General features: G+C 33.7%; 3 protein-coding genes across 10 annotated transcripts; 1 reads left to right on the top strand and 2 right to left on the bottom strand.

The window, feature by feature from the left end:
- Window positions 1–3,855: 3,855 nt before the first annotated feature.
- Window positions 3,856–11,691, top strand: LOC18054093. Of its 6 annotated transcripts, none has more exons than XR_002903997.1 (14): window positions 3,856–4,248; window positions 4,481–4,545; window positions 4,761–4,859; window positions 5,493–5,625; window positions 5,882–5,941; window positions 6,448–6,507; window positions 7,362–7,484; window positions 8,256–8,327; window positions 9,561–9,698; window positions 9,832–9,987; window positions 10,602–10,718; window positions 10,969–11,031; window positions 11,129–11,259; window positions 11,460–11,691. XR_002903997.1 is itself a non-coding variant. In XM_024178340.1 (13 exons), exons 1-12 carry the CDS (start codon window positions 4,024–4,026, stop codon window positions 10,999–11,001), a joined length of 1,281 nt encoding a protein of 426 aa, XP_024034108.1. In that variant the 5' UTR covers window positions 3,856–4,023; the 3' UTR covers window positions 11,002–11,031; window positions 11,377–11,691. The 6 variants fall into 6 exon arrangements, 3 of the variants coding, with proteins under 3 accessions (XP_024034108.1, XP_024034107.1, XP_024034106.1); XR_002903996.1 differs by having other exon boundaries at window positions 11,377–11,691; XR_002903995.1 differs by having other exon boundaries at window positions 11,330–11,691.
- A 4,611-nt stretch (window positions 11,692–16,302) lies between these two features.
- On the bottom strand, window positions 16,303–18,014 carry LOC18054092 (early nodulin-like protein 2). The gene is made up of 2 exons (XM_006451753.2): window positions 17,601–18,014; window positions 16,303–17,457 (listed from the first exon to the last, which is right to left on the bottom strand). The coding sequence occupies exons 1-2, from the start codon at window positions 17,770–17,772 to the stop codon at window positions 16,487–16,489; spliced, it is 1,143 nt and encodes a 380-aa protein (XP_006451816.1). The 5' UTR covers window positions 17,773–18,014; the 3' UTR covers window positions 16,303–16,486.
- A 1,038-nt stretch (window positions 18,015–19,052) lies between these two features.
- Window positions 19,053–23,283, bottom strand: LOC18054091. Of its 3 annotated transcripts, XM_024178336.1 has the most exons (9): window positions 23,201–23,218; window positions 22,988–23,083; window positions 22,401–22,594; window positions 22,172–22,294; window positions 21,424–21,629; window positions 20,917–21,060; window positions 20,189–20,406; window positions 19,604–19,862; window positions 19,053–19,473 (listed from the first exon to the last, which is right to left on the bottom strand). In XM_024178336.1, exons 3-9 carry the CDS (start codon window positions 22,516–22,518, stop codon window positions 19,345–19,347), a joined length of 1,197 nt encoding a protein of 398 aa, XP_024034104.1. In that variant the 5' UTR covers window positions 22,519–22,594; window positions 22,988–23,083; window positions 23,201–23,218; the 3' UTR covers window positions 19,053–19,344. The 3 variants fall into 3 exon arrangements, with proteins under 3 accessions (XP_024034104.1, XP_006451815.2, XP_024034105.1); XM_006451752.2 differs by having other exon boundaries at window positions 22,988–23,283; XM_024178337.1 differs by lacking the exons at window positions 22,988–23,083; window positions 23,201–23,218 and adding an exon at window positions 22,835–22,839.
- Window positions 23,284–27,960: the final 4,677 nt, after the last annotated feature.

Raw genomic sequence — 27,960 nt, 5'->3', positions numbered from 1 at the left:
CAACGTGCTCAGGCGAGCTTTGACGCGAGGCTCGGGTGAGATTGCGAGGAAGACAACGACTGGTCGATAGCATTACAAACCCTTTGATTTTGGGCGTTAGGGATTTGAGGATTACCGGTTACAACTATTGGTGGTGAGCTACTTCGGTTTTGGGCATTGGCAACAACAACATGAGTAAGTGAGTGTGTGTGAAAGTTGAATGCAATATTGACTTAAGTTTAGGGATTAGATTTTTTTTATTTAAGTTAATATATTATATACATTTTTTAATTTAAAACAAAATTCATATGGATCCGGATATTTGTTTTTCGGATGCAAGTACATTTGAATCCATGCGAATTTTCATTTTCAGATCCGGATCCTTGTAGATGCGGGTCAGATTCGGATTTTATTTCCATCCATACATCCAACATTAAGGGCATGTCATTTCACAGCCACACATGCATCGTATCATGATACATAACTCCATTAGACTCTTGCTTGTCGAATCAGCATGAATGTTTTGAATAAAATCGTCACCGAAATGGATTCTATTATTGTATGTGAAAGCAAGTTCCTTGAGTTTCAAGTCATCAATGAATAAGGCAACTTGAGGTATATTTCTACCATTGGCATAAGTGTTTTGCTGGAATAGCCTCCATATGAAGTTTATGGCAGCTGTCATTATTTGCTACGTGTATTTGGCTCTGATCTCATTATCAAAGCGCATGGCGTCAGGAGTTGTGGTAGCCCAGTTGATGATTGAATTTAATCAAATATATTTTGTTAATATATCAATTTACTTATTTCAAGAATATAATAGTAATTATAAATTAAAAATAAATTTACTCTTAAAACAAACAGAACTTACTAGCAGAAAGGGAATATATGTCTATTTTGAAATGTTAAAATGCTTTATATTTCTTTACTTAAACGTTAGGGTCTCACGGTCCTTTCCCCTAAAAAAATCTTATACTCATTTAGATAAAGATATATAATATTATAATTATTTAAAAATTAAATATATTAATTTGATCTATTTCTCAACTTACTACTTAACTTTTTACTTGACTTATTTACCATTCGACTTGATTTTTTTCCACCTACTTAAATGTACCCGACTTGATACTTGAAAGTTAAGAATGAAGTTTGATAATTCTCAACTAGATATTCTTTTTTTTTTTTAAAGGAAAACAATTTCATTAAACAAAACGAATTACAAACTGTTTAATAACCACAAAGGTGGAACAAAATTCCACTCTTGGGAACCTGACATAGAACTTCCTGCCTCGCAACAGAGTGAGCAGCTAGATTCATAGACCAACGCACAAACGAGAATTACACTTCTCCTATAGATATAGCTAAAGCTTGACATTCGTCAATTATTAAACCAAAACCATTAGGCCCTGAAAACTCCTCAAATAAAGCTTGGAACACTTGTAAGCAATCCATCTATAGAATAATGCAAGGAAACTGCAATCCTTTAAGCCAACTAAGGGCCTCTTGGATGCCAAGAGCTTCAGCCTCCCTTACTCCAAAATTTCCAACCATACCAGCACATCTTGCTGCCAAGAAAACGCCCTCTGAGTTTTGAAGCACACAACCAAACTCAATCTTTCCCTGGGATGAAAAAATAGCAACAACTACATTACACTTAACCCAACCAAACTTTGGCTTCTCCCAACACATTGCCCCATGAACCAGTTTTTGAACATCAGCATCAACATAAAAATGTTGCTTCTTTGCTTCTTGCCACTGATAGAGAAGCTGCCCAGCAGAGTTAAGAACCTGATACACTAAACTAGCTTTATTATTCCATACTTTGTCATTACGATTAACCTAAATTCTCCAGCAAATCATCATGGCAACATGGCACTCTTCTTTACTGCATCGTGTAAAAATGTGATCAAGCCACTCTAAGAAAGAAGAGCAATGGCCAACAAAACCCACATAGGAAAAAAAACCAATAAGAGTTAGCAAAACAACACTTAAGCAAAGAATGTAGAACAGTTTCGTCAAAAGCATGGCACACAACACAAGTAGAGATAAGATTCACCCTTTTTCGAAATTAAATTAACTGCAGTAGGCAGTACATTTGTTGCTGCTTGCCTAACAAAATTCTTAACCTTACTCGGCACATTCAAGTTCTATAGTTTTCGCCACACACGTGTGAAAGAGCCAAGGGTAATAGAGTGAAATAACTTGTAACAGCTACGAACCGAATAACAGCCTCAAGGATCAGCTAGCTAATACCATACATCATTGTCTCAACGGGAACTAAGGGGAATTTGAAGAATCATCTCCTTGTCTCTTGTGTTGAACATATCCTAAACAATATCATAATCCTAGGCTTGTTGATTAGACACCATTAAACTACTAACAAGTGTTGTAGCAAGCTCTGCATTAAAATTAAAAGAAACAAAACCATCATTGAGATCGGGAAGCCATGGATCCTTACTAATGGAGATCGTATGCCTACATCCAACTTGCAGTCGACTCTCTTGAATCACCACATCCTTTGCAACCAAAATAGAGCGCCACACATAGTTAAGATTATGCCCCACAGAAGCTTGAAGGACAGAGGTTCGCAGATAGTAGCGAGCTTTAATAATCTTAGCTACAAGAGAATCAGGACAAGTTAACAATTTCCACAATTGTTTTCCTAGCATCGTTATATTGAATAAATGAAGTTGTTTAAAGCCAAGGCCACCGCACCCCTTTAGTTTGCATAGATTCTCCCATTTAAGCCAATTAATTCCTTTCCCTCCACTACGATTGCTACGCCACCAGAATGAATTCATCATCACTTCTAATTCTCTACACATATCCTTTGGCAGCAAATAAATACTCATAGCATAATTAGGCATAGTGAGGGCCATTGTCTTTAATAAAATCTCATTTCCAACCCGAGAGAGCATCCTCGTACTCCAACCCTGAAGCCTTTGCCAGAGCCTGTCCCGAATATGCCTGAAAACTTCTTTCTTTTTTCTGCCAATATATGATGGAAGACCAAGGTAGGCTCCATGATTAGTGGTCGTGTTAACCGCAATAACATCACATACCTGCCGAGTTACAGAGTCAAGCACATTAGCATTAAATGAAATTGAAGACTTATTGAAATTAACCTCTTGACTAGAGGCTCGACCATATACTGCCAGTAACTACTTGATTAAGGAAGGTTCATTGTTATTTGCCCTAAAGAAAAGGAAGCTATCATCGGCAAAGAACAAGTGAGACACCGATGGAGCACCTCTCGCAATTCTAACACCATGAAGCAAGCCATTCCTTTCTTGCCTTCGAATTAAAGAGCTTAATCCTTCTGCACAAATAATGAATAAATACGGAGATAATGGGTCTCCTTGACGAAGAACCCTACAAGGAACAATCGGACCAACTTCCTTCCCCTCCCGTAGCACACTATATCAGATAGTTGATACACGAAGCATAATTAACTCCACCCACTTGGCATCAAACCCCAACTTAAGCATCATAGCTTGAAGAAAATTTCACTCAATCTTGTCATACGCCTTAGACATATCAATTTTCAGAGCAGCTACACCATTTTTTCTTTGCCGCTTTCACTTTAAGAGGTGCATAATTTCAGCCGAAAATGATTATATTATCAGTGATAGCTCGACCTGGGACAAAAGCACTTTGAGAATCTAAAATAACCAAATCAAGAATTGATTTTATGCAGTTAGCTAACATTTTGGATATGATCTTATACAGAACATTGCATAAAGCAATCAAGAAATGATTCCACTCAACTGGATATTCTTTTTCGTAGGCATTTTTATCTTGTTAATTTCACCTTCTTGAGGTATATGCCCATATAAATTACAAAAAGTCCAGTTTACCCTTAAAGACACGTCAAGGAATTGATACGCTGCAGTTTGGTTACAGTGATACATTACCCCTGAACTCAGCTTATCCAAAACCCAGAAGATAAACCCACCAAGTCCCCAACATAAACACTTTGCCTATCTTCTACATTTTCTCCCTCACTGACTCTCATTTGATACGCTTATTAAATGATTCTGAAAAATGTCGAGAGGCTCCGACCGTTTTATGAAGAGCGTGAAGCAGTTCACGGACTTTCATTACAAGCAGTTCACGACTCGACACGGTCAGCAACTCATTGACATATTCGAGTTCCCAATTAAGCTCGTCTTGTCTCCTTTTACACTCGCTTTTGACATCGCTGGCTCCGCCCCTCGCGGCTTCGGTGTCCCCGAGCTCATCTCCAAGCTCTCTTATGTTTCTGTCTTCGTAAGCGCCTTCTCTTTCTCTAGCTTTTCTCGAAATTCAATCGATTCTCAGTGTGTTTATAGAAAGATAAAACAGTTTGTAATTGACAACTATTTATAGAATTTGTGAAATTTCATATTTAATGCCTTCAAAATTATTTTTTTTCTCTCTTCTCATTTGGATGGTTGCTAAATTATTGGGAACATTTTAAAATGAATTGTTGTTGTCTTTTTTTGGACGGGTATGAGTGCAGGCTGTTGCTGCAATTGGGACCTATGATATTGCATTTGAGCTGGGGAAGAAGGTGATTTGTCAGAGGTGCTTTTCGATATCTTCTTGAATTTTTTATTCTGGCGCTCTGTTATCATCGTTGATCGTTTTCTGTTTGTCATTTTAGTTTGTCTTCGCTTTAGTTCTTTCATCAAGATAGAATTTTCTGTATCAAGCTTTTCACAATTGAAGGGGAGTACATATATGCATTTTGTTTAAAGAATTACCTGGTTTCTTACAAGAACTTGGTCTAAAAAGTGCAGGCATTGTCGGACATGCAACGGATGGCAGGCATTGCGGTGTACCATGTGCCGAGGATCAGGTCAGGTGCAGTATCAAGTAAAAGGTTACACCTTGAGAAGGTAGAGACTGGTCTCCAATCAGTTTGATATTTTTAAGCATACTGGATTATTATTCTCTTCATCTAAGACAAAGATGGAAGGTTCAATAATTGGTTTGTGGGAGTCAGTTTAGCTAGAGAGTTTCAGTATGTTAACTTCTAAGCATGTGTATGATCACAGATTGGTTATTACTCTCATTTGTTCTCTTGAACCATTTTTTAGCGGACATGTTGCATATGATTTCTCATCCGCCTCTTAAGTATCTCTTAGAATTACTATAATTGGCTTTCTACTATGTCTTCGCTGATATAGTTTAATAGTGATGTAATATGACTTCTTGGTCACTATATCTACCACATTGTAGTTAAATCATGTAATTACTGGTTTCAACATTAGCATAGGAATCCCTAAGGTGTGAAGACTCTGCTTTGCCTCCTGTGATCTTTATCAGTTTCATGAATGCATGAGGATTCCATGCAGGTGTCCTTGAGGTCTGATTTCTTTTAGCTTGCAAATTGTGTAGGGTTTCGTGCGCTTAGAATCAGAAGCTAGTACTGTTGGTCTTATTGATTTATCATCTTAGTTATCTTATTATAAGTATGAAGTGTCAATCCAACCGTAGTAATTTGATGTTTATGGTAAATTTTCTTGTAGTGGGGAGAAGGCAACAGCAGAACACGTTGCAGATGCCATTGCTGACAATCGAGCTGAGTTGGTGCACCTTCCTTCAACAATTGATCTTAACACACCATTGCCATCTAAAGACTGCCCAACTTGTGATGGAACGGTGAGGCTGTTATTTCCTAGCACATGTGACTAAGTTAACAAGTTCTTCCCACCCTTCATTCATGTTTCTTGTCTCACAGATAGTTTGCTGCTTTGAATATATTCCCATGCAGCATTTTAGAAAGAGATATTTCAACCATATTATTATTTTGTTTGGGTCAAAAAGAATGAAAGTTATAGCCAAGAGACTGGACAGATATTTGACTTGTATTCTTTTTATTTTGATCTCTGATTGAAATAACTAAATGTGTTTGCAGGGCGTAATGGGCTGTCCTGAATGCAAAAACAAGCTACAAGTCACGATCTCTGCCGACGATGTGAGTTGTTCTATGAATTTTTTGATACTTCAATGTTATGATATGGTCTGTGGATACAAAAATGAGTTTTTTGTTTAATACATACATGCAGTGCCAGACATGGCAGCTTACAGAAATTTAGATACAGTACGTCTGTACTTCTATGTTTGTGCACTCATAAAGTTTCGTGTTTTGTTTGTTTAGAAGGATCATAGAAAATAAAACAACAATCAAGCTTGTGAGTATGTAGGAGTTCCATAACAAAGTTTACATAGTACCTCAAAATATTACCTATAATCTACGAAAAATGAATCTCATTATGCTGTAACCATCTACATAGATGTTGGAGAAGGTGGACACGCTTGATGTGTTACTAATTCTTTGACACGCCAAATATTCTACTGTAGAAATGTCCGACAAATTGTAGATATTTGTGACACTGCTAAAAGAGCTGTACTTAGTTACACTGATGTCTATTTGCTATAAATTTGAATTGATGCAGTTTTATCCTTGTTTTCTTTCTGCAGATCATGGAACCTCCATGGAAAGCCTACAATGTACTGAGAAAGATGGATTACCCGTATGAGGTCAGTATCATATCCGTTTCAAAAAAAATTTTATTGTTAGCAGTAGTTTTAAATCTTTCACTGTTATGAATATTTAAAAAGCCTTGTTGCTTCATATCTTGGATTCATGTACTAATGGAAGCTGCAGTTTGTAATTATCAAAATGATGGAGTCTCTTCTAATTCTTTTCAAATTTTCTTGTTCTTTGCAATATTCTAGTTTTGATTGGAAAACTTTTTGGTGATTTGATAATATTTGTACAGCTTCATCACACAACTTTGTTAATATTCACACTTTGGAAGTAATGTACAATTGAAGGACATATCTTGATTACTTAACAACAAATTGTAAAAATTTTAGAAATCATCGTAGTTATCAACATTGGGCAATCTTCTTTAAGTTCTTTGAAACATTCCAACATTGGACAATCCACTTTCAGTCCTCCAAAAGAATTTTTAAAGTTTGTAAAGACGTTGTTTGAGGCTTCCTTTTGTTGGTCCTCAATGGGCATTACCCTGACTGAAGAAATGCTCAAATTGTTCAGTGGAGCTCCATGTAGGAAAGGAATTACAGGATTTGGGAAAACGTTCAATTAGGGTTGTAACATTCTTTCGAATGGATATATATAGTTTGCTGTTATTCATGGGATAGTCATTCTTGAAGGTCAATTTTATTGTCTACTTTGTTGTTACTATATTCCTTTCCCGGTATGCAATGCTTTTTAAATCATCGTTCTTTTTATGTATAAATATGATTACTGTCTATAAATTCTTTTTACATAAAAATATAGCTAATGCAGATTTCAGAGTTAGTGCCTTAGAACAACATTTTGTTCTAATTCATACTATGTTTTTTGACTTTGTTTACTGTTTCAGCATATAGTTGAAAGCATGAGAGACCCCAGTATTGCAGCATTCTGGTTGATGACCTTTCCTCAAATTGTGGGTGGATTTGACTTTGATGATGAGGTCAAGCAGAAAATTTGGTGGCAATACAAGGTTCCAGAATGATTTTTTCTTTCTCCCCCTATTATTATTTGGTTACTATTTATTTTGCAATTTTCCATCCTCTCTCTCTTTCTCTGTCTCTCTGTCTCTTTCTCTCTCTACACCTTATGTACTATGGATTGCAAATTTATTTTTTCAAAGTCAAGATTCTGCCGCTGTTATAAAAAATGTCATTGCATGCATAAAATTTTATAAAATTGTTCATTTTCTTTAAGCGTTGTCTAATAAAAGGTTTTGGCTAGATTATTGATTTTGCTGTATACTTTAGAAATTAGAGTCTGACATCCCATATTCCATATTACCTGCTCAGTGTGTGGAAGTTTTGGTTAAAACCGTGTCTGTAAAAAAGCATGCTAAAACTTGGCACCAGTACTTAGCCTGAGCTTGAAAGCATAATGATAATGCTCTTTTTAATCCATGCATTAGCTGCACAGAGTCATTGACCTTTTATTTTCATCCCAACAGTAACTGGATATATGGTTCCAGCTAATTCTTGAACTTCCATTTATGAAATGCCACATGTTTTAATTCTTATTTATTTTACCTAAAGTTGTGGCTTCACCATTTTGCTTATTCCACGCAAGCTGAAAGAAGAACATAAAAATAATATGAACTCTCTAACAGTATGCTTAGAGCTGAACATCTCATATTCAGGCTAACAATTGAATTGATATTGTTATTATGGTTATTCAGTATTTTGATCTTTGAAATTACTGCTGCTAATGGTGGGTGATTGTATTTTTTTGGTCTTTGCATGGTTAGGAATCTATGAGGTACGATCAACTTCGTGAGTTGGTGGCCAAGAGAAGTCCCGGTTGGGAGCACTTGCAGGAAGTAAGATAATCTTCTTACTGCAAATATCTCTTCTTCCGAAATTCACTGACTCTTTCAGTTCACAAATGTGACTTTTCTACAAAAAAGAAAAAGTTGGCAGTCTGCTGTGTAATGTCCTGTAAAAGAATGATAATGATATGGTCATGGCCAATTGGATGTTTCCATGGGATGGATGTTGAAAAGCAATGTGGTTAATACTTGGATTCTGTGGGAAGTTGTGAAAGATTTCATTTACTTTATGTTATTTCTTATTTCTTTTCATACTTTCCAAGTACTTCCCAGTATTATATAAATTTGTCTTTATTAAACTATGTTTCCATCTAGTGTGTTCCCTTTTTGCAGAGATTCATATTGAATAAAAAGTTTAAGCACTTTAATTTAAATTTTTTTCTGTTTAAAACAAAAAGACTTCCGATGAATTTTCAAGTCCTGATTTATCTAACCAGTCCTTAAGTTCTGGTTTCAGTTTTGTTTCCTTTTCCTGAAGTTTTATCACATTTTGAATATTGACCTTAGTACTTACACATGATGAACTTGTGAGTTTGTGGGGATTACTTGACATGACAGAAACTCCCCCCTATGGCCTATCTCTTTCTAAAGGACACATGAATTATGCAATATTTTCATATTATTGAATAACTGAAATTCCATTCTTAATGCTCTAATTTTCCACCCCTTTTCTATTTCATTTCCAGAATCCCTTTCCAATTTTGATGTATCAAACATGATTGTACGAAGTTATTTGTTTATCCTGGAATGAATATGAAAGAGTGAAAAAGATTTCAATATTCAAGATGTTCTAATTGTCTGGATTTTATACTGTTTAGAAATGTAACTGATTTACCTTTTTCTATTTGGTGAGGATCATGATTAATGACATATATTGATATCTTTCAATCAGTTGATGACTCCATTGTTTGTCTGTGTGTATGTATGCAAACACTTTCTGTTCCTATTCCTATCTGTGTATTGATAATTGAACTTCTGCACAATGCAACCGGAAATCAACATAATGATTATAAAATAAATAATGAAAAAAACTAGAAGATAGATACTGACCCTCAAACGCTACGCTCCTTATGCTGACCTTCGAATGCTATGCTCCTCGGTCCACTCCACTACTGGGAAATGGCTCTCGCCAATCCTTCTCTTTGAGGATTCCAAGAGCAGGACTCTACCTACTTGTGCACTATTGCTCAAAGTCACTAATATGAAATCATTTATCATTTGCAGGCCTTGATCTCCATAGATCCTGTCCGTGCTAGGGAAGACCCTGTTATAGTGAAAAACATCCCTTACTACAAGGCCAAGAAGGCTCTAGAGACAGAAGTCATGAAGCTTGATCCTCCACTGCGGCCTGAAAACTGGGGTGTGCGTACCCTATATTGCTAATCTATACACTGTAGTTTAGATATCCAGTATTTGCTTGAATTTTTATTACATGTTGGTAGTGCTAAATAGAATTAAGGAAATATTATTGGAGCCAACTGTTGAGCACTTGCAGGACCTGGACCTTCCACTAAATGCCTCTTCTTGGAGTGAGGATGATCTCAAAGACCCAAAAAAGTTATATGAGAAGACTGTTCTTCTTAATGCTCAAAGAGAAATTGCTGATAAAATGTTGGATGCTCAGTGGGAAACTAAATGGCGGCAAGAAAAGGTTTGGAAAACTTAATGTTTATTCTCCCTGATTGAACGCTCAGTATATTATTTTCCTTTTTCCCTTTTGGGTGAGATTACGGCTTTGCTGACAAGATTTACTATGGCTTATAACATGATGGATTTTATAAAGACTTGACTGAAAAGCTTTCTGTTTATTTAAGAGATCAGATTTCAAATCTTTGTCAAAATCAGGGCAAAATTTTTTGCACATCTGTCTTTTTGGGTAACTATGATTTGTTAATCAAGAGAACCTAGAAAAGAAAAAGAAATGTTAAAAACTTTTTCTTTAATTTGATTGCTGCAGAAAGTTGATAAGCTTAGCCTTTTTTCTGATTATTTTGCTTTTCACACAGTTGCACTCAGTTATGCATTCATTCTTGTTCATAAGTTTGGCTGTTGTGAACTGAAAGAGGAAGAATCATGAAGCTTACCAGAAGATGGAATGACATTTAGAACTCATGCACGCATGTTACATGGCATATACAATCATACATATACATCGATTTGCATTTCCTAAATACTATCCTGCATTTTCTGTGGGCTAATTTGCAGTGTTGTCAATACGTTTTTGTTGCATTCTGAAGTAGGGTATGATTATTTTGTTATTATCAGTTGAATGAGATGTTGGAGGAGAAGGTGCGGCCATTCGTGCAGAACATTGACAACGCTGTCCTTTCTCGGCCTATTCTAATGCATCCACAGAATGAAAATAAGAATAAGAATCAGAAGGTTTCTCTGCCCTTCTTAGCAATTATATATATATATTTTTAAACTTTTAAGTTGGGGGTGGGTAAGCACTAAGCAGTATGGCAGGGTGTTACCTTGAATTGATTTGTCTCTTCTCAGCTGGGTGTAACTAGGAATTTTTAGATCTTGCTTTAATGTTTCGGAAAAATTACTACATGAAAAGTACACTTGCACTTTCATCTCCTTTCTATTTATGCATTCTTAAACAGTGCTTGCTTATATTTTGTTGCAGAAGGCTCGGCAAAAGAGATGGTGGTTCTTCTAGCTAGGCTATTTCAGCCAAGTTTTTCATACGGTCAGTGCCATGGCCATACTTCTATCTTTTCTGTATCATTTTTTGCCTCATGTTGTATAATTTGTAATCCGCGTGATAGTACTCTTCTCACTTGCAGAAAAGTATTTTTTGACGATGCAATGAGTGTCCTTTCTCTCTAGAGAATTTTAGCCTTCCAAGTTATTAATATTACTCGGTGTTCAATAATGCCCTGAGCCCTTATTTTTCACTTCCCGGCTGTCCAAAAAGGTTTGTTCCCCTGCGATATGCCGGGATTTATATCTAATACTTGTTTTGAGGATATTCATTTTTCTTCTAGTTCCAGAGCACTTGGAAATGCAGACTGTTAATGATGTACACTTGCAGAACTTTTTTCTTGTACGGTTTCATAAGTCTTTTGCGCACACTCAAGACGGCAAATGTTTGTTTTGGTCTTTGCATTCATTCAGTCACGCCATTGACTTAAAAAGGTGATGGACTGCCACCTCGAAATGTCCAAATCAAAGATGGAAAAATCAAAGCTGGAAATTGCAACCCCCTTCCCTTGCCGACACATACTGATGGACCGAAAATAACTCTTCCTGTCAAGCGACCATCCAGCTTCTTGTCTTGAAGATGAAAGCAAACGGCACTTTTTATTTATTGATTTGACCAAGGCATTCCCTGCTTGTCCTCCAAAACGACACTCCATGTACAAACGCAATGAATAGATCGACATCCCAATAAGTGTTAATTTCCTATTAGTCTAAATTTAAACATCTCAAATATATTTTTTAAACTTCTATACATTACACATGTTGCGAGAGCACATGCCTGATCGAGTCCTATCAAATAATCAAATTCAGGAGATTTTAACTACTTATTCTATCTCCAATAATTAATTAAAAAAAATTATTTGAAAATCACTCGACTTAGAGTCTGTTTAAGATTATTTTTGGAAAGTTTAAAATTGATTTTGAAAATCTAAAAGTAAATTTAATTTAGTAAACTCTTTTAGAAATCACTCTTGGTAAAATTATTTTATCCTATATGAGATTTTAAAAAATAGGGAATGAGTAGTTTTTGAAAAATTTAACTTTGAGAATTTATTGTATACTTAATACAATTTCATATATATCCTCAGGTATATTATAAAAATCTAAAATTATCTTATTAATTAAGAAATAAAATCATTAATAGTAAAAGATTATTGTTATAACCAATTATCTAGAGATAACAAAATAAACAAATAAAATTAATAACATAAAATATTTATTTTAGTTATTAATTGTTATATATACACAACACAAAAATATTTTATATACATGCTTATAAATGTCTAAGTAGATTTTATTCAATATTTTGTCGAATTCAGTTATTTATATTCTTACAACAGTTTAACAATAAGACTCGCAACACTTTTAAAATAAATTCTATTAAATATTTAATTGATTCCCTTCTAGTTAATTATTTTTAAAATACAAATAATGACAATTATTTTAAATATTATAATATTACCAAACTAGCCTTAATCCTGAAGCTTATTAGCTAAGTCAGTGAAATTTTTTTTTTGAATTCTGTTATACACAGATTGTTACTAATATTAAGCACTTGTTCAAATTCTTTAAACACTCTCTAATATTCGAGGGGTGTCTACTCTACTCACACTATAAGTAAGGAAGAGACTATCTTTACTCAATTAACTAATAATTAAGAGAGTACTGAAATTAATCTTTATAAAATTCTTATAGAAGCTCGAACCCTTATATTCACCATTATAAATGTAATGATTCTCCCATGGAAGTAAGACCGTTCAGGAAAAGTTAAACCTTCAAAATTGGATGATTGAATATGGTTAGGGCCCCATCAAAAAAAGAATACGGGTGGTGACAAAAAGACAACACGGGTGGATGATTGAATATGGTAAAGGCCCATTGGTTAGTTCAGGGAGAGTTTATATATATATATATATTTTTTTTGAACTGTAGTTCAGGGAAAAGTTAAGCCTTCAAAAAATGGATGGATGATTGAATATGGTTGGGGCCCCATCAAAAAAAGAATACGGGTGGGAACATTAACATAGGTGCGTTTGCATGTGATTATAAGCTCAGTTGGGGGAGTTGCAAGTAACAATCTAAGATTTTGTCCTGTGATTGACGTGGGAGGGGATTACGTGGAGAAACGAGTGATGGTAACATGTTTGGGACACCCTTTTTTGTCAATTTTGTACCCCACATACGTGGCTTTTTCTTATTTGGGTGTCGTTTTCGCCTTGTGACGAGCGAGTAAGGTGTCTCTACTCAATAGGAAAAAGTCTCACTTTTGAACAAGCGGTTCAAAAATTTTAATGGAGAGACAGATAATGAGATAAAGAAGAATATAAAAGATGATTGATCCTCCAAAATTCCATGTGAATTTGCTAAAAAGATAACATTAACTAAAGGTTTGCATACATTCGTGGGAACTCCACTTTGAAATTTTGAATGAAATATGTGGTGCATGATTATAAAGATTTATGTGAATGGAGGTAAATTAACCAAAAATAATTAGTCTAAGATTTATTTAATTTATGTCGTCAAATTTATAAGATGACTTGAGGTCGCTAAATACACACACACTCACACACACATCCGTATAAATAGATAGATTAGATGTTTTCAGGTGTGTCGGTGGCAATCATAAAACTCTGACTATAATACCTGACGATAAATAAAAGGCCAAAAAACTTGACGCACGATAAAATAATATAAACTCTTCATCTTTTATTATTAAAAAGGTTTAAACTTTAAACTAATGTTGTCTTTTTTAAAAAATAAAAAAAAAACCACAGCCGTTGCATTTAGAGTATTCGGGATAAGGGCCGCCCTCATTGTTTTTTTTGTCTTAAACATAGAATCAACGTTTAATATAAGGGGGGGGGGGGGGGGGGGGTGATTTTCTGCCCCCCCTTTTTGCCTATTTAAAAAAACCAAGGGTTCCTTTTTTTTTTTTTTACCCTCCCCTTTCGGCCAACGCATCAAATGTTGTTAAGTTGGAAGAATTGATCATAATGAGACAACGATAGGATGCTACGCATACCTTCTCTTTAATTTGATATTCTTGAACGTTCTGATATAGTTTATCATTTAAGGGTGTGTTTGGTATATATATTGTATATATTAATATTAATATATGTATTATATGTATTGTATCAGCATCATATTATAACAATACTGTACAATATTTAGTGCTACACTGTACTGTATTAATTTTTTTATGATTAACTTAAATTATATATTTACAAAATAATATTTATTAGTACCTAGAAAAATACAAAATCTAGAAGTCTTAAATTTTAGAAATTTAGCATTATTTTTTAGTTTAAATATTAAAAAATAATTTTTCTATAAAGATTGAAGTTTATAGCCTTATAATCGACAACATAACATTTATTTTTTGGTATTTTCTAAATATATAACATGTGAAATAAAGATCAAAGTAAATAATTTAATCAAATAATCTCTAAATAATATCATAACGTAATGATATTTTATATTATTATTTTATTAGTATTAATTTTAAATTAATATTATTTAAATTTATTCATATATAAATATTTTTATTAGTTATATTAATTTTTATATATTAATTACTATAATATAATTAAAAAATGTAATATCAAGTTATATTCTTATTTTTATATATTATTTAAGTACTTATTAATCAATTTTATATATTAATTATTATATAATTAAATAATACATTATTTAGTAATATTTTTAATATAATAAAAATTAAAATATGAATAATAATTTATTAATAATTATGATGTAAAAATAAAAGAAATAAAAATTAATATTATATTAAATTAAAAAATTATATTATTTATTATTATTAAAAAAAGAAAAAAAAATATTAGTATTAAATTAATATAAACAGTATTTTAATACCCTGTAATCTATGTACCAAACACACCCTAATTTCATAATCTTTTTATTGGAAAAATATTATAGGCCCCACCATCACGCATTGATAAAATTTGACTAAACATGCATTAAAAAGCACAAAAAAGATGGGGGGCTTCATCAATAAGCTTAATAGTTCTTGTTTTGATAATTGAAACTACAATCAAAAGTTTATCATCATCACCTTGCCCTTTTCTTTCTGTATCCTCCAATTATAGTTTGTTTACAAAAGGATTATAAAATGGACGAATATTCTCACTATAGCCAAGATATGTTTATTAATGCTTTTATTTTTATTTATTTATTCTTTATAATTTGACGTGTATAGAAGCATATTTATCACTTGCAAATATTACTATAATTATCAAGTAATATTCCAATATTTTAATTTGATTAAACTTTTGAGGAAAAAGATAAACAATTCAAGATTTTTACAAACAAACCCCTATAAAAATCCAAAACTTACAAATTTAAATCTATGTCGGTATGTCCAGATATCATCATCCACTGTGAATCTGTGATACTACAGACAGCAAATCAATTATTTTAAGAAAGCCCCATGTGTAAAATGCTCTTTTTTAGAATCTGTCTCGTTCCTATACCCAAAAAGAAAGAAAAAAAATTGGTAGCAAATCAATTGAAATAATCCTCACCCATTTATGCATTAAAATACTTAATAATGCTGCAAGCTGTCCTTTAAATTTTCCAACTCATAGTGTCTAGTATTATATACACTTCCTTAATGGTAAAGATATTCTAATTTTCTTATAACCCACTTTCCAATTAATATTCATTGCGCTATCTCTCTGTAATTATACATATTTTGTGTTTGAATTGATACATATTCATCATTGACTTCCATATGTAATGTGTTAGTCAACCATATGTCTTATACATAAGAATTATACTAAGACTTTTCAAGTAATATTTTGATCCCCAGAGTTGATGCGACAATCATTAATTAAATAATTAATTTTATAATTTATAAAATTACTTAATTTATATTCCATCTCATCACCCAAATGGGATGAATGTGACCACACTTACCATTGTAAAATTGAAATAATACTTTAAAAGTGTAATATCAGTCTCATTTGAGCTATAAATTATGAATCTCAACTAAATAATTATAGTATATAATGACAAGTCTAACTAGAAACAATAAAGTCAAATGAGGTCAAGTTATATCATGTGCACGATCACACACCTATCAACTATTTTGATGGATTGAAGCTGGAAAAAATTGACAAGAATTACCGGATAACCTTATCAAGAAGTGATCAAAATTTCATGCCTTAAGCAATTAAGATGATATATAATAGAAATCATATATCGAAAGAAATAATGTTTGGTTATGACAATGATATCCATAACTTTCAACATCCAATTTATATAAATCAATATTATTTTCAATAAAACAAACTCCGACCACATAAAAATTAAACTAACTTATTTCTCCGAAAATAATAAACAAACAAATCAATAATTCACAAACGAACCACAATAGGATCCAAAAATTACAAATTTAAACCTAAATCATATAATATCTCTAATTAGACCCCAACAAATATAATACCCGAAACCAAACCCAACACAAGAGAAACTCCCAACAACCCCAAACTCAAAGGAGTAGACACTGCTGATGACGTCTGCGACCCCGACGTCTGCGACCCCGACGGCGACGGCGGTGGCGTCCCACCAGCCGGATTACTTGAGTTCGACGGCGCCAATGATGGCGCATTACCAGGTGACGATGGAACCGCCGGCGGTGACGTGGAAGGGGAGGTTCCCGGCGGGGGAGATACTCCTGTTGGAGCATTAGCCGCAGGTGGCTGCGATGACGGTGACGTGGAGGGGGAAGTTCCCGGAGCCGGTGACAGCCCAGTTGGAGCATTAGCCGCAGGTGGTTGCGATGACGGTGACGTGGAGGGGGAAGTTCCCGGAGCCGGTGACAGCCCAGTTGGAGCATTAGCCGCAGGTGATTGGGATGATGATGGTGACGTAGAAGGTGAAGTTGCCGGCACCGGAGAGTACCCTTTTGGAGGATAAGGCGAAGGCGCATGAGATGATGGTGACGTGGAAGGTGAAGTCGCCGGCACTGGAGAGTATCCTTTTGGAGGATAAGGCGAAGACGTGGAAGGTGAAGTTGCCGGCGTCGGAGAGGACCCTTTAGGAGGATTAGCCGAAGGTGCATGAGATGTTGGTGAGGTGGAGGGGGAAGTCGCCGGCGGCTGTGTGGCCGGAGAAGGAGACTTAGGAGACGGGGCATGCGGTGGAGGTTTCGTGGTGGGGGGTCCAGTTGAGGGAGGGGGGGGCCTTTCATGCAAAACGACGACGATTAATTTCTGTCCCTTTTGGCAATGATCATGGTTTCCACTTATGAAATAGAAAGGACCCGAACGATCAAGCTTGAACTCTGAGTCACCCGAATCCAGTTTCAGCAAAGGCTTCTTCGTGTTGCAGCTGTCGTAATCATCTTTGTTCACTAACAACACCGAGTCTGATCCTTTCTTGTACTTGAAAACTGCCATAAATTAAAAAAAAAAAAAAATCGAAATCAGCATTCTTTCATTAGATCGTCACCCCCAAACACAGGTTAAGCAGTGATATTCAAACAGAAAATCCTCAAAGAACGCTGACAGAAACAGAGTAAACCTTAAGACTTACAGAGGGTATCATTGACGAGGAACCTGTTTCTCCCAGACCATTTGTTGTAATTTTCTCCAGGGTTTGTAACCCAGCCGTGTTTGCCACCCACGTTGAATTTGAGTGCGTGAGAGGAAGAGATGAAAAATGCAAAGAGAGCCAAGGAAAGGCAAAGAGATTTCTGAAACTCCATTGAACAGAAATGTGCTCTAGAATTGTGTGTTTTCTGTTTTTATATAGCGATGAAAGTGATATAGATATGTACGATGACCCAGAAGCTTCACAGAAAATCTGCCAATTGGAAGTTTTTATTGGTATTGCTTTTTTACTTGGAAGTAAAAGATTTTGGAGATTTGATTGGAGAAGGAAAATCAGAGATAAGAAGGAAAGTGAAGATAGAGGCAGTGGCGTTGATATATAAAGAGAGATTCAGATTACCGTTTGAATAGTAATAGCAATCAATCAATGAATCCCAAAACTTTATTAGAGTCGAGCCAGGTGAAGTTATTGTTTGTCTGCTTATTAGTCTACGCCTAGTATTTGGTCTTCTGTTTCTTTTTACAGGTGGCAAAATCAGAGAACGTGAACGTTGATCATGCAATTGAAATTAATGTAGTGTCAATTGTGGGGTAGATTGGAGCCTCCCATGTGTCTCTTCGCACAACCGTGTGATACACGTTTCAATTGTATCTTAAATTTGTTCATAATCATACGGTACGTATTTCACTCGAGCTATTAACTCTTAATATTTAGGGGCTTGGATGAGATGAAAAACTTCACTCACTAAGCACACACTTATCACAACTCCTTTCCTATTAGCACTAAAACTCATGTGATTGCACTCACAATTAGCCGAGCTAAATTTGGAGGCTAAAATGTTAATCTTTATGATCATCAATACATTTTAGTCGGCCAAAATTGATTATAAGACTTGTTCTTCCCGTTGAACTATTAATGCCTCTTTGTCCGTTGGTGTTGACTTCACAGTTATGCAAGATTGGACCAGCTCAAGTCGAAGGGCTCATATATCCAGTGCTTGGCCCCAGGAGTAGACAGATAGTCTGTTCATGGCCACCATTAGTCCTTTCACCATAAATAATTAAACCATGCTTTGGTGTAGGGAAAGTTTACTGAGTCTCATAGCCTTTGGGTTAAAATGAAGGATGACCCTCCAAGTTTTTATGACTTTCATCCTGAATTAAGTGGCTGTGGTTCTCTTACATAGAACACAGGAGTAGACGAATGGTACCTACTCTCATCTACTGTTTAGTAGAGTCTAGGATCAACGGGTGCGCTATGACATTCATGTACCTATCCATATCTACTGAAGTCATAACATGCATGCATGTGTGTGTGTGTATATAAAAATTGTCCGCTAATTTTGAAAATTCAACAACAAAAGTGTGGAAAAGGAAAAAAAGTGTAATCTGCAGGAAATGAATGAATATGGTCAAACAATCTTCAACCCTCGAGTAAAGGAATCCAAGAACTATAACAAGAGCCATAATTTTGAGTTTCTGTGTGTGTATTCAGCTACCTCTGTCACTACTCATATGAAATGTACATTATAGGTGGGAAAAGGGTGGTGTCGAGGGCTTGTGTGAACCAAATACCCCGCAAACAAACAACTTTTTTCACTCAAATGGAATTCACATGATGCACCAAGAATTCCCCACCCAGTTCATATGAATGAAATCAGCCATTCCCTCAAGAGAATGTGTAATATCATAAAATTAAAAAAAAAAGGGAAAACAAAAAGGTCTCTTCAAAAGTCATACTTTGTTCTCCCACTCATCAAGATGAGACACAGCATATCTGAAATGTCAGAAGAAGAACTGAAGAAGTTCCAAGACTCGAGCATTAGGCGTTTCCTTGATCCCTTGAAATGAACAACCTATACAATAATAAAATCAATATTTTAAAATAATGCACACTTGAAAACTTTTATGTGACAGCAAGAGGAAGTCATATGAAAAAAACAAAATATTTAAACTAAGCAATTGAATTTAGATATTCAAGCATACCTTAACATCCAAAGGCATTCCATGAAATTGGCCTGCACCCTCAGGTGGTGTCCAATTGTACGTAGCGCATGGTAGAAATAGCACAGAAGCTCCAATAATGTCTTCAACAAAGGGCTGTGCTTTGGTAAATCTCCTTGCATCAAAAGAAGGGTGCGATTTTACAACCCAGGCAAGAGCTAACTGGTCACCGAGCATTCTGGAGGCATTCATGTATTTGGAACTGTAAACCCTTAATACTTCCTCAAGAAATATCTTCGCCCTGAAATCAATTTCAGGTTGTAATTTTCTCAAGTGAATTTTATTGTCATTATTCATACAGCCTTTCATGCACCAGGAAATTGTGAAGGAAGGACCCCAAAAAAAAAAGAAGGAAATAGGAAAAAGACAAGATTGGTTCATGTATCTTATAATCTGTAACGAACTAATGGACCAATAACTCCAACCAATGACCCACAAAGATTTGCAAGATATAGATTTCAATTTCAAAGTCTCCGTAACGGACAATAGAAACATTTCAAACTTTTTTCCACCACCTAATTTTATTCTAGTAGAAAAAGCCTTGCACAGAAGGAGAAAATTAGGCACCTTGAAATCCCATCTGGGGTGCCCCTGACAGCAATAAATCCAGAATTCAGAGGTTGATCTTTATTGTTTCTGAAAGTCAGAGCCAGATGAAAGTTTTGGTAATCGTGAAATATATGTCCTAAGTCGTCAACCACGGCTATATCTGAGTCAGTGAAGACATAATGATTTATATGCCCTTGCCCCTGAGAATGCTCCCGAATTCTTCTTTCTAGAAAAGTCTGCATAAACAGAATAACATTGAAACATAAAATTCAAAACAGTGCCCTCATAGTTCAAGAAGCAAAATTCTTGACTAATTATTTTATCATTGCAATCTTAATCGTTAAGCAAAATAAGACAATTTTCAACGATATCTTCTGATATGAATAAGTAACTATTAACTCTTTGTGGCAAATGCAACTAGGGCATAGAATGTTCTTCTCGCAAGAAATGAGACCAAAAGCAAAATGAATTTATTTGTGAGTCTGCACAAGAGTTTGGTGAGGGGGCAAAAGAAAAACTACAATGAAGGATTGCTAGGGGGAAAATAAGTAGAAAGAACAAGAAAAAAAAAAAAAATCTTGAAAGGGAACATAAAATACAAATGAAAAGCTGGTAAGAAAGCTGCAGAAATATACATAGATAAATTAAGACATTATAGACAATTTCTGCAAATGATTTTTATTTCTCAGAAATATGAATGAAAAACAAAAACATTCTACCTATTTATCAGTGCGATTTGCTCTTACAATGTAAGACCTGATTCTTTGAAGCATCAATTTGTCTCGTGAATATTCACCATGAATGGGATATATGGTGACCCCTTTTCTGGGCATTGAGAGGTCTGAAGCTGGATCAGTCAGAATGAAAACATCACTCTTGGGCATTGTCACCTGCAATAATTTTATGTTTGAAGTCATGAATTAGTAAAATTTGAAAGCTGCAAACCATACAGGTCCATTAATAGATGAAATAGCTCTCAATTCTACTATGTTAGACAAAGGTAGTTATGACAATAAGTAAATGTAAATATAATTATCAATGATAAGAGTTCCCAAATACACCAACATAAAGATCGCTCTTAAGTTTTAGATGAGTCATCCCAAAGTTGCAACAATAGATGCTAAAAATAGTAAAGCTCAAAGTTAATATCTGAATTACCATGTAAAATCAATGAACGTTATTCTCAGATTTTTTTTTTTGGATAAGAAACATGAACTCTACCCCAGTTTCTGATGGATTTGTCAAAGACTTGCCTGAATAAAGTTAATGAAGACATTCAGTATCGCCATTGACCTCTCTGTCTTACCATATGAAGCATTTCCAACTGTAACCATGTTTGATGCTCTGCTATCTACATGAACATCAAGTGATGTGTTATAAATTGTGAAAACAGTGACAAAGGAAATGCTATTTCCAATGCTAGAGGCTTGGAAAGAGGTCTTGTTGAGAGCTTTTAATCCTGAGACAGAAAACATGGAATAAAACCTTCAGCATTAGTATTGGTAGTAAAACCACTTGACCCAAAAGCTTAAATTGGTAGGCAAGAGCCTGATAATTGTGTTAAAGACAAGTTTTGACAAGTACAATTAAAGAGGATGTTTCCATAGATTATGTCATATGACCACCAAATGAGTGAGAGTATAAATTACAATGTGAGATTTAAAAGGCCTTCACATCCAAAAATATGGAAACTTCTCAATAAATAAACTCTAAACATACACAATATGATCCAATTCATAATTTGAGCATTCACATACGTGTTTATTGGCGGAAAAAGGCTACGGAACTGCAGGGCCAGTTTCAATTGGGAGAAAAATACCATGGAGCTAATTAGCCAATCAATTTCAAATATGTTGAAACCACTATTTTCAAATTTAAAGTAGATGATCAACAGATAATAATGGATTAAGAAGGATTTCATTTTAGAAATCCAAAATAGAAATAGTAAGTCTATATTAGCAGGAAATACTAGCATATTATTTACAAGGACAATGAACCTACCTTGGCATTGCAAACGGTTAGGCAACCCTTGGCCAGCAGCTGGACCAAGAATCAGATGATCAAACTTCTGTCTATTTTTCCTGGGAAGATCTTCTACAACCGACTTTTCATGCAATTCCAGAACTGAAGATGGACACCAATCATTATTCAAGCAAAAATTCCCTTTATAAATAAATACAACATTGAAATGCTGTAAACGGAATAATTAGAAGTAGACCAAAACTATTACCTGATAACAGATAAGGGAGGAAGAAGACCAAAGGGAGAAAGAAAAGGAAACGGCGCCATCCACCACATGCTCTCATGCCTAAGCTTCCTTTCAATGGACCAACTGACTCAAAGATCATCTCCAGCACAAATTGAATTGAGAAAAAGCATAAAATGCACAGTATGTTTCCTTCGAGTGCCAACACTCTAGTACCTCTACAGCAAAACCAAATGAACAAAACTCTATAACATAATGCTCATATAAACCATCAAAGCTTAAAGAAGAACAAAACAGCAACTCAAATTAAGCTGAAAATCACGGAGGAATCTAATTCTACACCGATCCTACTGCTAATATATACATAATACCATTATCACAGACAAAATGCAGGTGAAGCAAGTGCAAGATCAAATTTTGCTTTCAATCGCATTATTATAGCTATTAAAAGTAAATACCCAGTTCATAAAAAGTAATTTTCTGGTTCTCAGTTTTATAAATTCGCGATACTCATGAGCAATTTCCTACAAAACTGAAAATTTAGATTGAATAATGCAAGAGCTCTAAAAGTTTAACTTGAATGAACAAAGTTCGGGCAAGAAAATACTCACCCAGATACAGGGGCAAAAAAAAAAACGTTGATGGCTACAGAAACTGTGCACTTGACAGTTGACACGAGATCTGGTTACGGCTACCGAGCTTCAAGCCTTCCATGATGGTTTTGATTAAATAAATACTCTTTGCTTGTGTTATTAATAATGTCATAGAAGCAGTATGAAACTATGAAACCTAATACAAAATGACAATGAAATGACGATATTAACCTTGATTCGTCTAACTACATGCTTGCTGATGGTAATGGGAAGGGGAGACTATTTGTCCTTATATCCTTCCGTTTCCATTGGAATTACACGAGAGAAAGGAATAGAAGTCTCTAAAGAGTACACAATTCCTGAATGACTATTATATCTTTAATTTTTTAACATAATTTAACTATATTAAAAAAATAATAATAATAAATATAAAATTACTTCACTATTAAACTAAGTCAATGCTGTCAATATTACAAGTCAATCTTTTAAGGCAAATGCTATGTTACAATTAATGTAACATACACACTCAACAACAACCACACAAATTGTGTGGGTCCATTATTTGTGTGGTTGTTGTTGAGTGTGTATGTTATATTAATTGTAACATAGGGGCTCCCATCTTTTAAACTTATCCCCAAAAAACAAAGCGTGATAATATTTCTTGCATTATCTGTTACAAAAATCACACAATTCAAATCATGACAAAATGACCTCCTCGATCTTCATTAAATAATAGTGGCAAGTTACGTCAAAGTCTTGATATTAAATAAAACCTATATTTTTTTTAATAAATATTATGATATTTGTTATTACACTCATATTTTAAAATTTAATTTAAATTTAAATATATTCACCAACAATTTCAAAAAATTAAAAATTAAAAATTAAAAATGATAAAGGAGAAATTGACAGGGGATGACATTCATCTAATTCCCATTTCTTTCTCGAATAAAATATTAGATATAAAATGGTCCATGCCCTTCCTCATATAAAATTATTCCCTCACTATCTTCGAATGACAAAAATCTCAGCCTTCCCTACTAATATATTTTAGTTTGACACTTTGACTTATTCGAAATGTCTATTTTCATTTTTTTTAAAAAAAAAATTAAGATCAATCAAACACATCTCAAATTCCATCAGATCATAATCCGGTTCTGAGAAACAATGAAAATTATGTGATCAAGTAACTTCAAATTTCTAAAACTTTCCCATAAAATCACAAAATAAATAAATATATTTTAAAATGATGCTATAGCTTGGGCCGCCGCCGGGCACCATATGAGGGGGTCAGGCTAGGGCTTTACAGAAATAGCCCAAGCCCGACGTAAGACTGGTGTTAAAAATTTTTAAAAAATTGTACCAATTTTTAATGTTTAATTATAATTAAACCAAGTGCCTTATTATAACTGATACAATATATTAGTGATAATGATACGATAACTGCAAAAATCTCATACGTTTCTATTATTTTGTTTCAACAAATACACATATGTATATGGAATCGCACAAATTTATTTCCATAATTTGTATAAATGATTAATATACTTTTCCATATAGTTTTACTTAAGACATTATTTGTTTCCATCAATACCTACGTTGATTTCATATAATGTATACACACACACAAATTTTTCTACTATTCGTTATACATGAATACATTTACTGCACTTAAAAATATTTCTAACTTTAATTGCCCTTAAAACTTATGTAAATATAATTTTAATAGGTAAAATCTTTATTAAAAGGATCAAATATCTTTTCTCAATAAAAATCGGGATCACCAGCCCGTCGCCACATGACGGACCTGAGTCGGAACTTGTAAACCGAGTTCCGCCCGGCTCATTGTCATTCCCAACAAGAATTAGTTTGTTCTTCAGGATGATTATTTTACTTTATTTTTTTTTGGCAATTTATTATGCATATGATGTATCATGTTCTCTACATACATACATACACATATCAATATCATTCTTTGATAATTTAGCACCCAAAAACACTTTTAAAAAATAAATTATTTAAAAATTTGATTCTCAAATAATTTATTTTTGTACTAAACATTAAAAGTTACTAGGATTAGCTTTGGAATATCACATTTAAAAAAAAAATCTGATATTAGAATCTGCAATACCATTTTTATCCTTATCTTAGAAACATATGTCCAAAAATACCCATGCACTAAATTACGTAATTTATTAATATTTAGAAATTTAATTTTTCAAAAACAACAAAATACCTAAGCCATCGCCGGTGCCAGCAATGTCTCTGTCACCATCATCAGCGTCTAGTGGAAGTATTCCTAGTGTGACACCACAAACCCTATTAGACTTCAAACTATCTTCCGTACACAATCTGTTATGCCGTCGTTAGCGGAGAAGAAATGATGGTGCCTCGTGTGTTCCTTAAATAAAATGGCTACTATAATGTTGCCATGAAAAGGAGACAAATAAAGGTAAGCTGCCTGCCACTATCATCTGATGGGTTGATAAACGCTAGTCAAGAATCAGGCGGGATTGTGCTCTTTACCACTGCCTTTGAGCGGTTGCCACACAGTTTTCATATACACTTGGGCAGTATGTGCTTCGCTACAAAGCCTTCGATACTGACTTAAGTTCCACTATTGAGTAGATCGCAAAATTAATTTGCGATCCAATGATACCTATAGTGAATGAACATGAACGATTACTGTCTCCGGTGTTGGCAATGGTGGTAAGGTTGGCAACAAAAAATATTTTGTAATTATTAGATGATGATGATAATAATAATAATATACTTATTTAATTAAAAAACAATTTTTATCTATTGCATATGTGCTTTATTTGTTGATAAAAGATGAGTTGTTATAATTTCAGTAATTATTTAATAATTAGTTTGAAATTTGAATAAAAATACCAGTTTCTTAACAAAATGTGGATATTTTAATCATTTTACATAGACACCTTATATTTAAGATCAATTTACCAAACATGTATAGCAAATTTATTGGGAAGTAATTATTTTGTAATCTAAATTTACCAAACAAGCAACCAAATTATTAGCAAAGTTGATTATTTCAAAATCTAGCCTAAAATAGATTATTTGGGAAGCAAAAGCAATCTCAAACATACCCTGACTTCCATATATTCATCCAAGAAGCAATGTTTATGGTTTAATATGTTCATTCTCCTTAGGAATGGTAATAAAATTTGGATTCGGCCTGCATCCGTAAGGATCCATAAAATATGGATCTGGAAAAATCCAAATTTATATTTTTGAAAATGCGGATCTGGATTTGAAAAACTAAAACCCGCACATATCTGAATATGAATCCAGATGCATTTGCATTTGGAAAACTGGATATCCAGATCCGGTTGGTTTTTGTTTTAAATTAAAATATATTAACTTAAATTTAAAAAAAAATCTAATCCCTAGCTGTCAGTGTCACTCGCTTCCTTCATTCAACTTTCATACACACACACTCACCTCACCAGCAGCCATAAGTCGTATCCCTCAAATCTCGCTCTCAACTGGTCGTTGTCTTCTATCGCCTTGCTTGATTTGTCGTTGAAGCCTTGTTGTCCAAGCCTTGCGGTACTCGTTGAAGAAGCCTCGCTATCGTTCAACCCTGGCCGTGTAAGCCTCGCCTGATTGGAATTAATTTGTCAGTAATTTTTTATATTTGACTTATGTTGTGATATTTTTATTTGTGGATTTATGTTGATGTTATATGTTATTTATGTTAAATTGTTAATTGTTGGATTATAATTAAATTTTATTTGATATTATTAATTAAACTGTTGAATTTTTAAATTATATTTTAAATTATTTAATTTTAAGTTTTTGCGGATCCGGATATCCGGAATATCTGTCCACATCCGGATATGAAAATTTTGCCAACCCTAATTCTTCTTCAGGTTTTATGTATAAATTAATAAGCTCCTCTCAAACTTAGGCCTTGCATTTTCTTTATCTTAGCACCTAAATCGCCCATCCAAATTAATTTACAATCTCTTCTTTAAGTCTTCTGATTCTTTTTTTTATTTAAATTAAATTTACTTTAGGTATTTTTAATAGCCCTAAAAGATACTATTACTTGTCATAGTGTAGCTAATAAATTTCATCCAGATATATTATCACACCATATAGCGTTAGTGTTTCTGTTCAATTAACTTTTATGCCATAAAATGTAATAGCCTGAATGAAATTCGCGTTTAGATACTCGTACTTTAGAATTTCTATTCAAGCATTGGTTCAAGATATAGTTTAACGAAGTGAGAGTGGAATTATTTAATGGTTTGTATAGATTTATTGGTTTAGATCTTCGATGGATTCATGTGTGGGTAGAAGCAAGTCTTCAGGCAAAGCAACTGCTAAGTTGATGAATAACAAAGTTTTACTAGAAAAGTCAATAGCCTCTTAGACCAAAAAAAAAAAAAAAAAAAAATTGCCGTAATTTTATGGTGCTGAACATTTCTTATGGGATCTTGTGAAGGAATATGCGGAAGAAAATGGATTGAATGTAATCCCATAAGCTAAAATATTATTCAATAATATTATATGATATTTTTAATTTTACATTATTATATTTTTTATATTTACATTATACTTTATTAGCAGATTTATAATTTAATATAACTAATAATAAATATTAAAAATATTAAATTTCTAAAATTTAAATATTTAATATTTAATATTTTTCTAAATATTAAATTTCTAAAATTTAAAATTTTTATATTTAATATATTTCTAAGTACTACTAAATATTATTTTTGAATATATAATTTAAATTAATCACAAAAAAATTAATACAATACAGTACAATACCAAATATTTTATAATTAAAAATTAATACAATATAGTGTAATACTAAATATTGTACATCATTATTATAATACAGTACTAATGCAATATAACATAATACAACACACCAACATTAAAATAATGCAATATAACATAATATAATACAATGTGTCAAACGCACCCTAAGTGTATAAATTTAGGTTCCTAGACCC

The sequence above is a fragment of the Citrus clementina genome, unplaced genomic scaffold (genome assembly GCF_000493195.1).
Source record: "Citrus clementina cultivar Clemenules unplaced genomic scaffold, Citrus_clementina_v1.0 scaffold_1, whole genome shotgun sequence".
Classification (NCBI taxonomy): Eukaryota; Viridiplantae; Streptophyta; class Magnoliopsida; order Sapindales; family Rutaceae; genus Citrus; species Citrus x clementina.
Note: the sequence above shows the minus strand (reverse complement) of the source record. Positions and strands in the feature narration are given on the sequence as shown.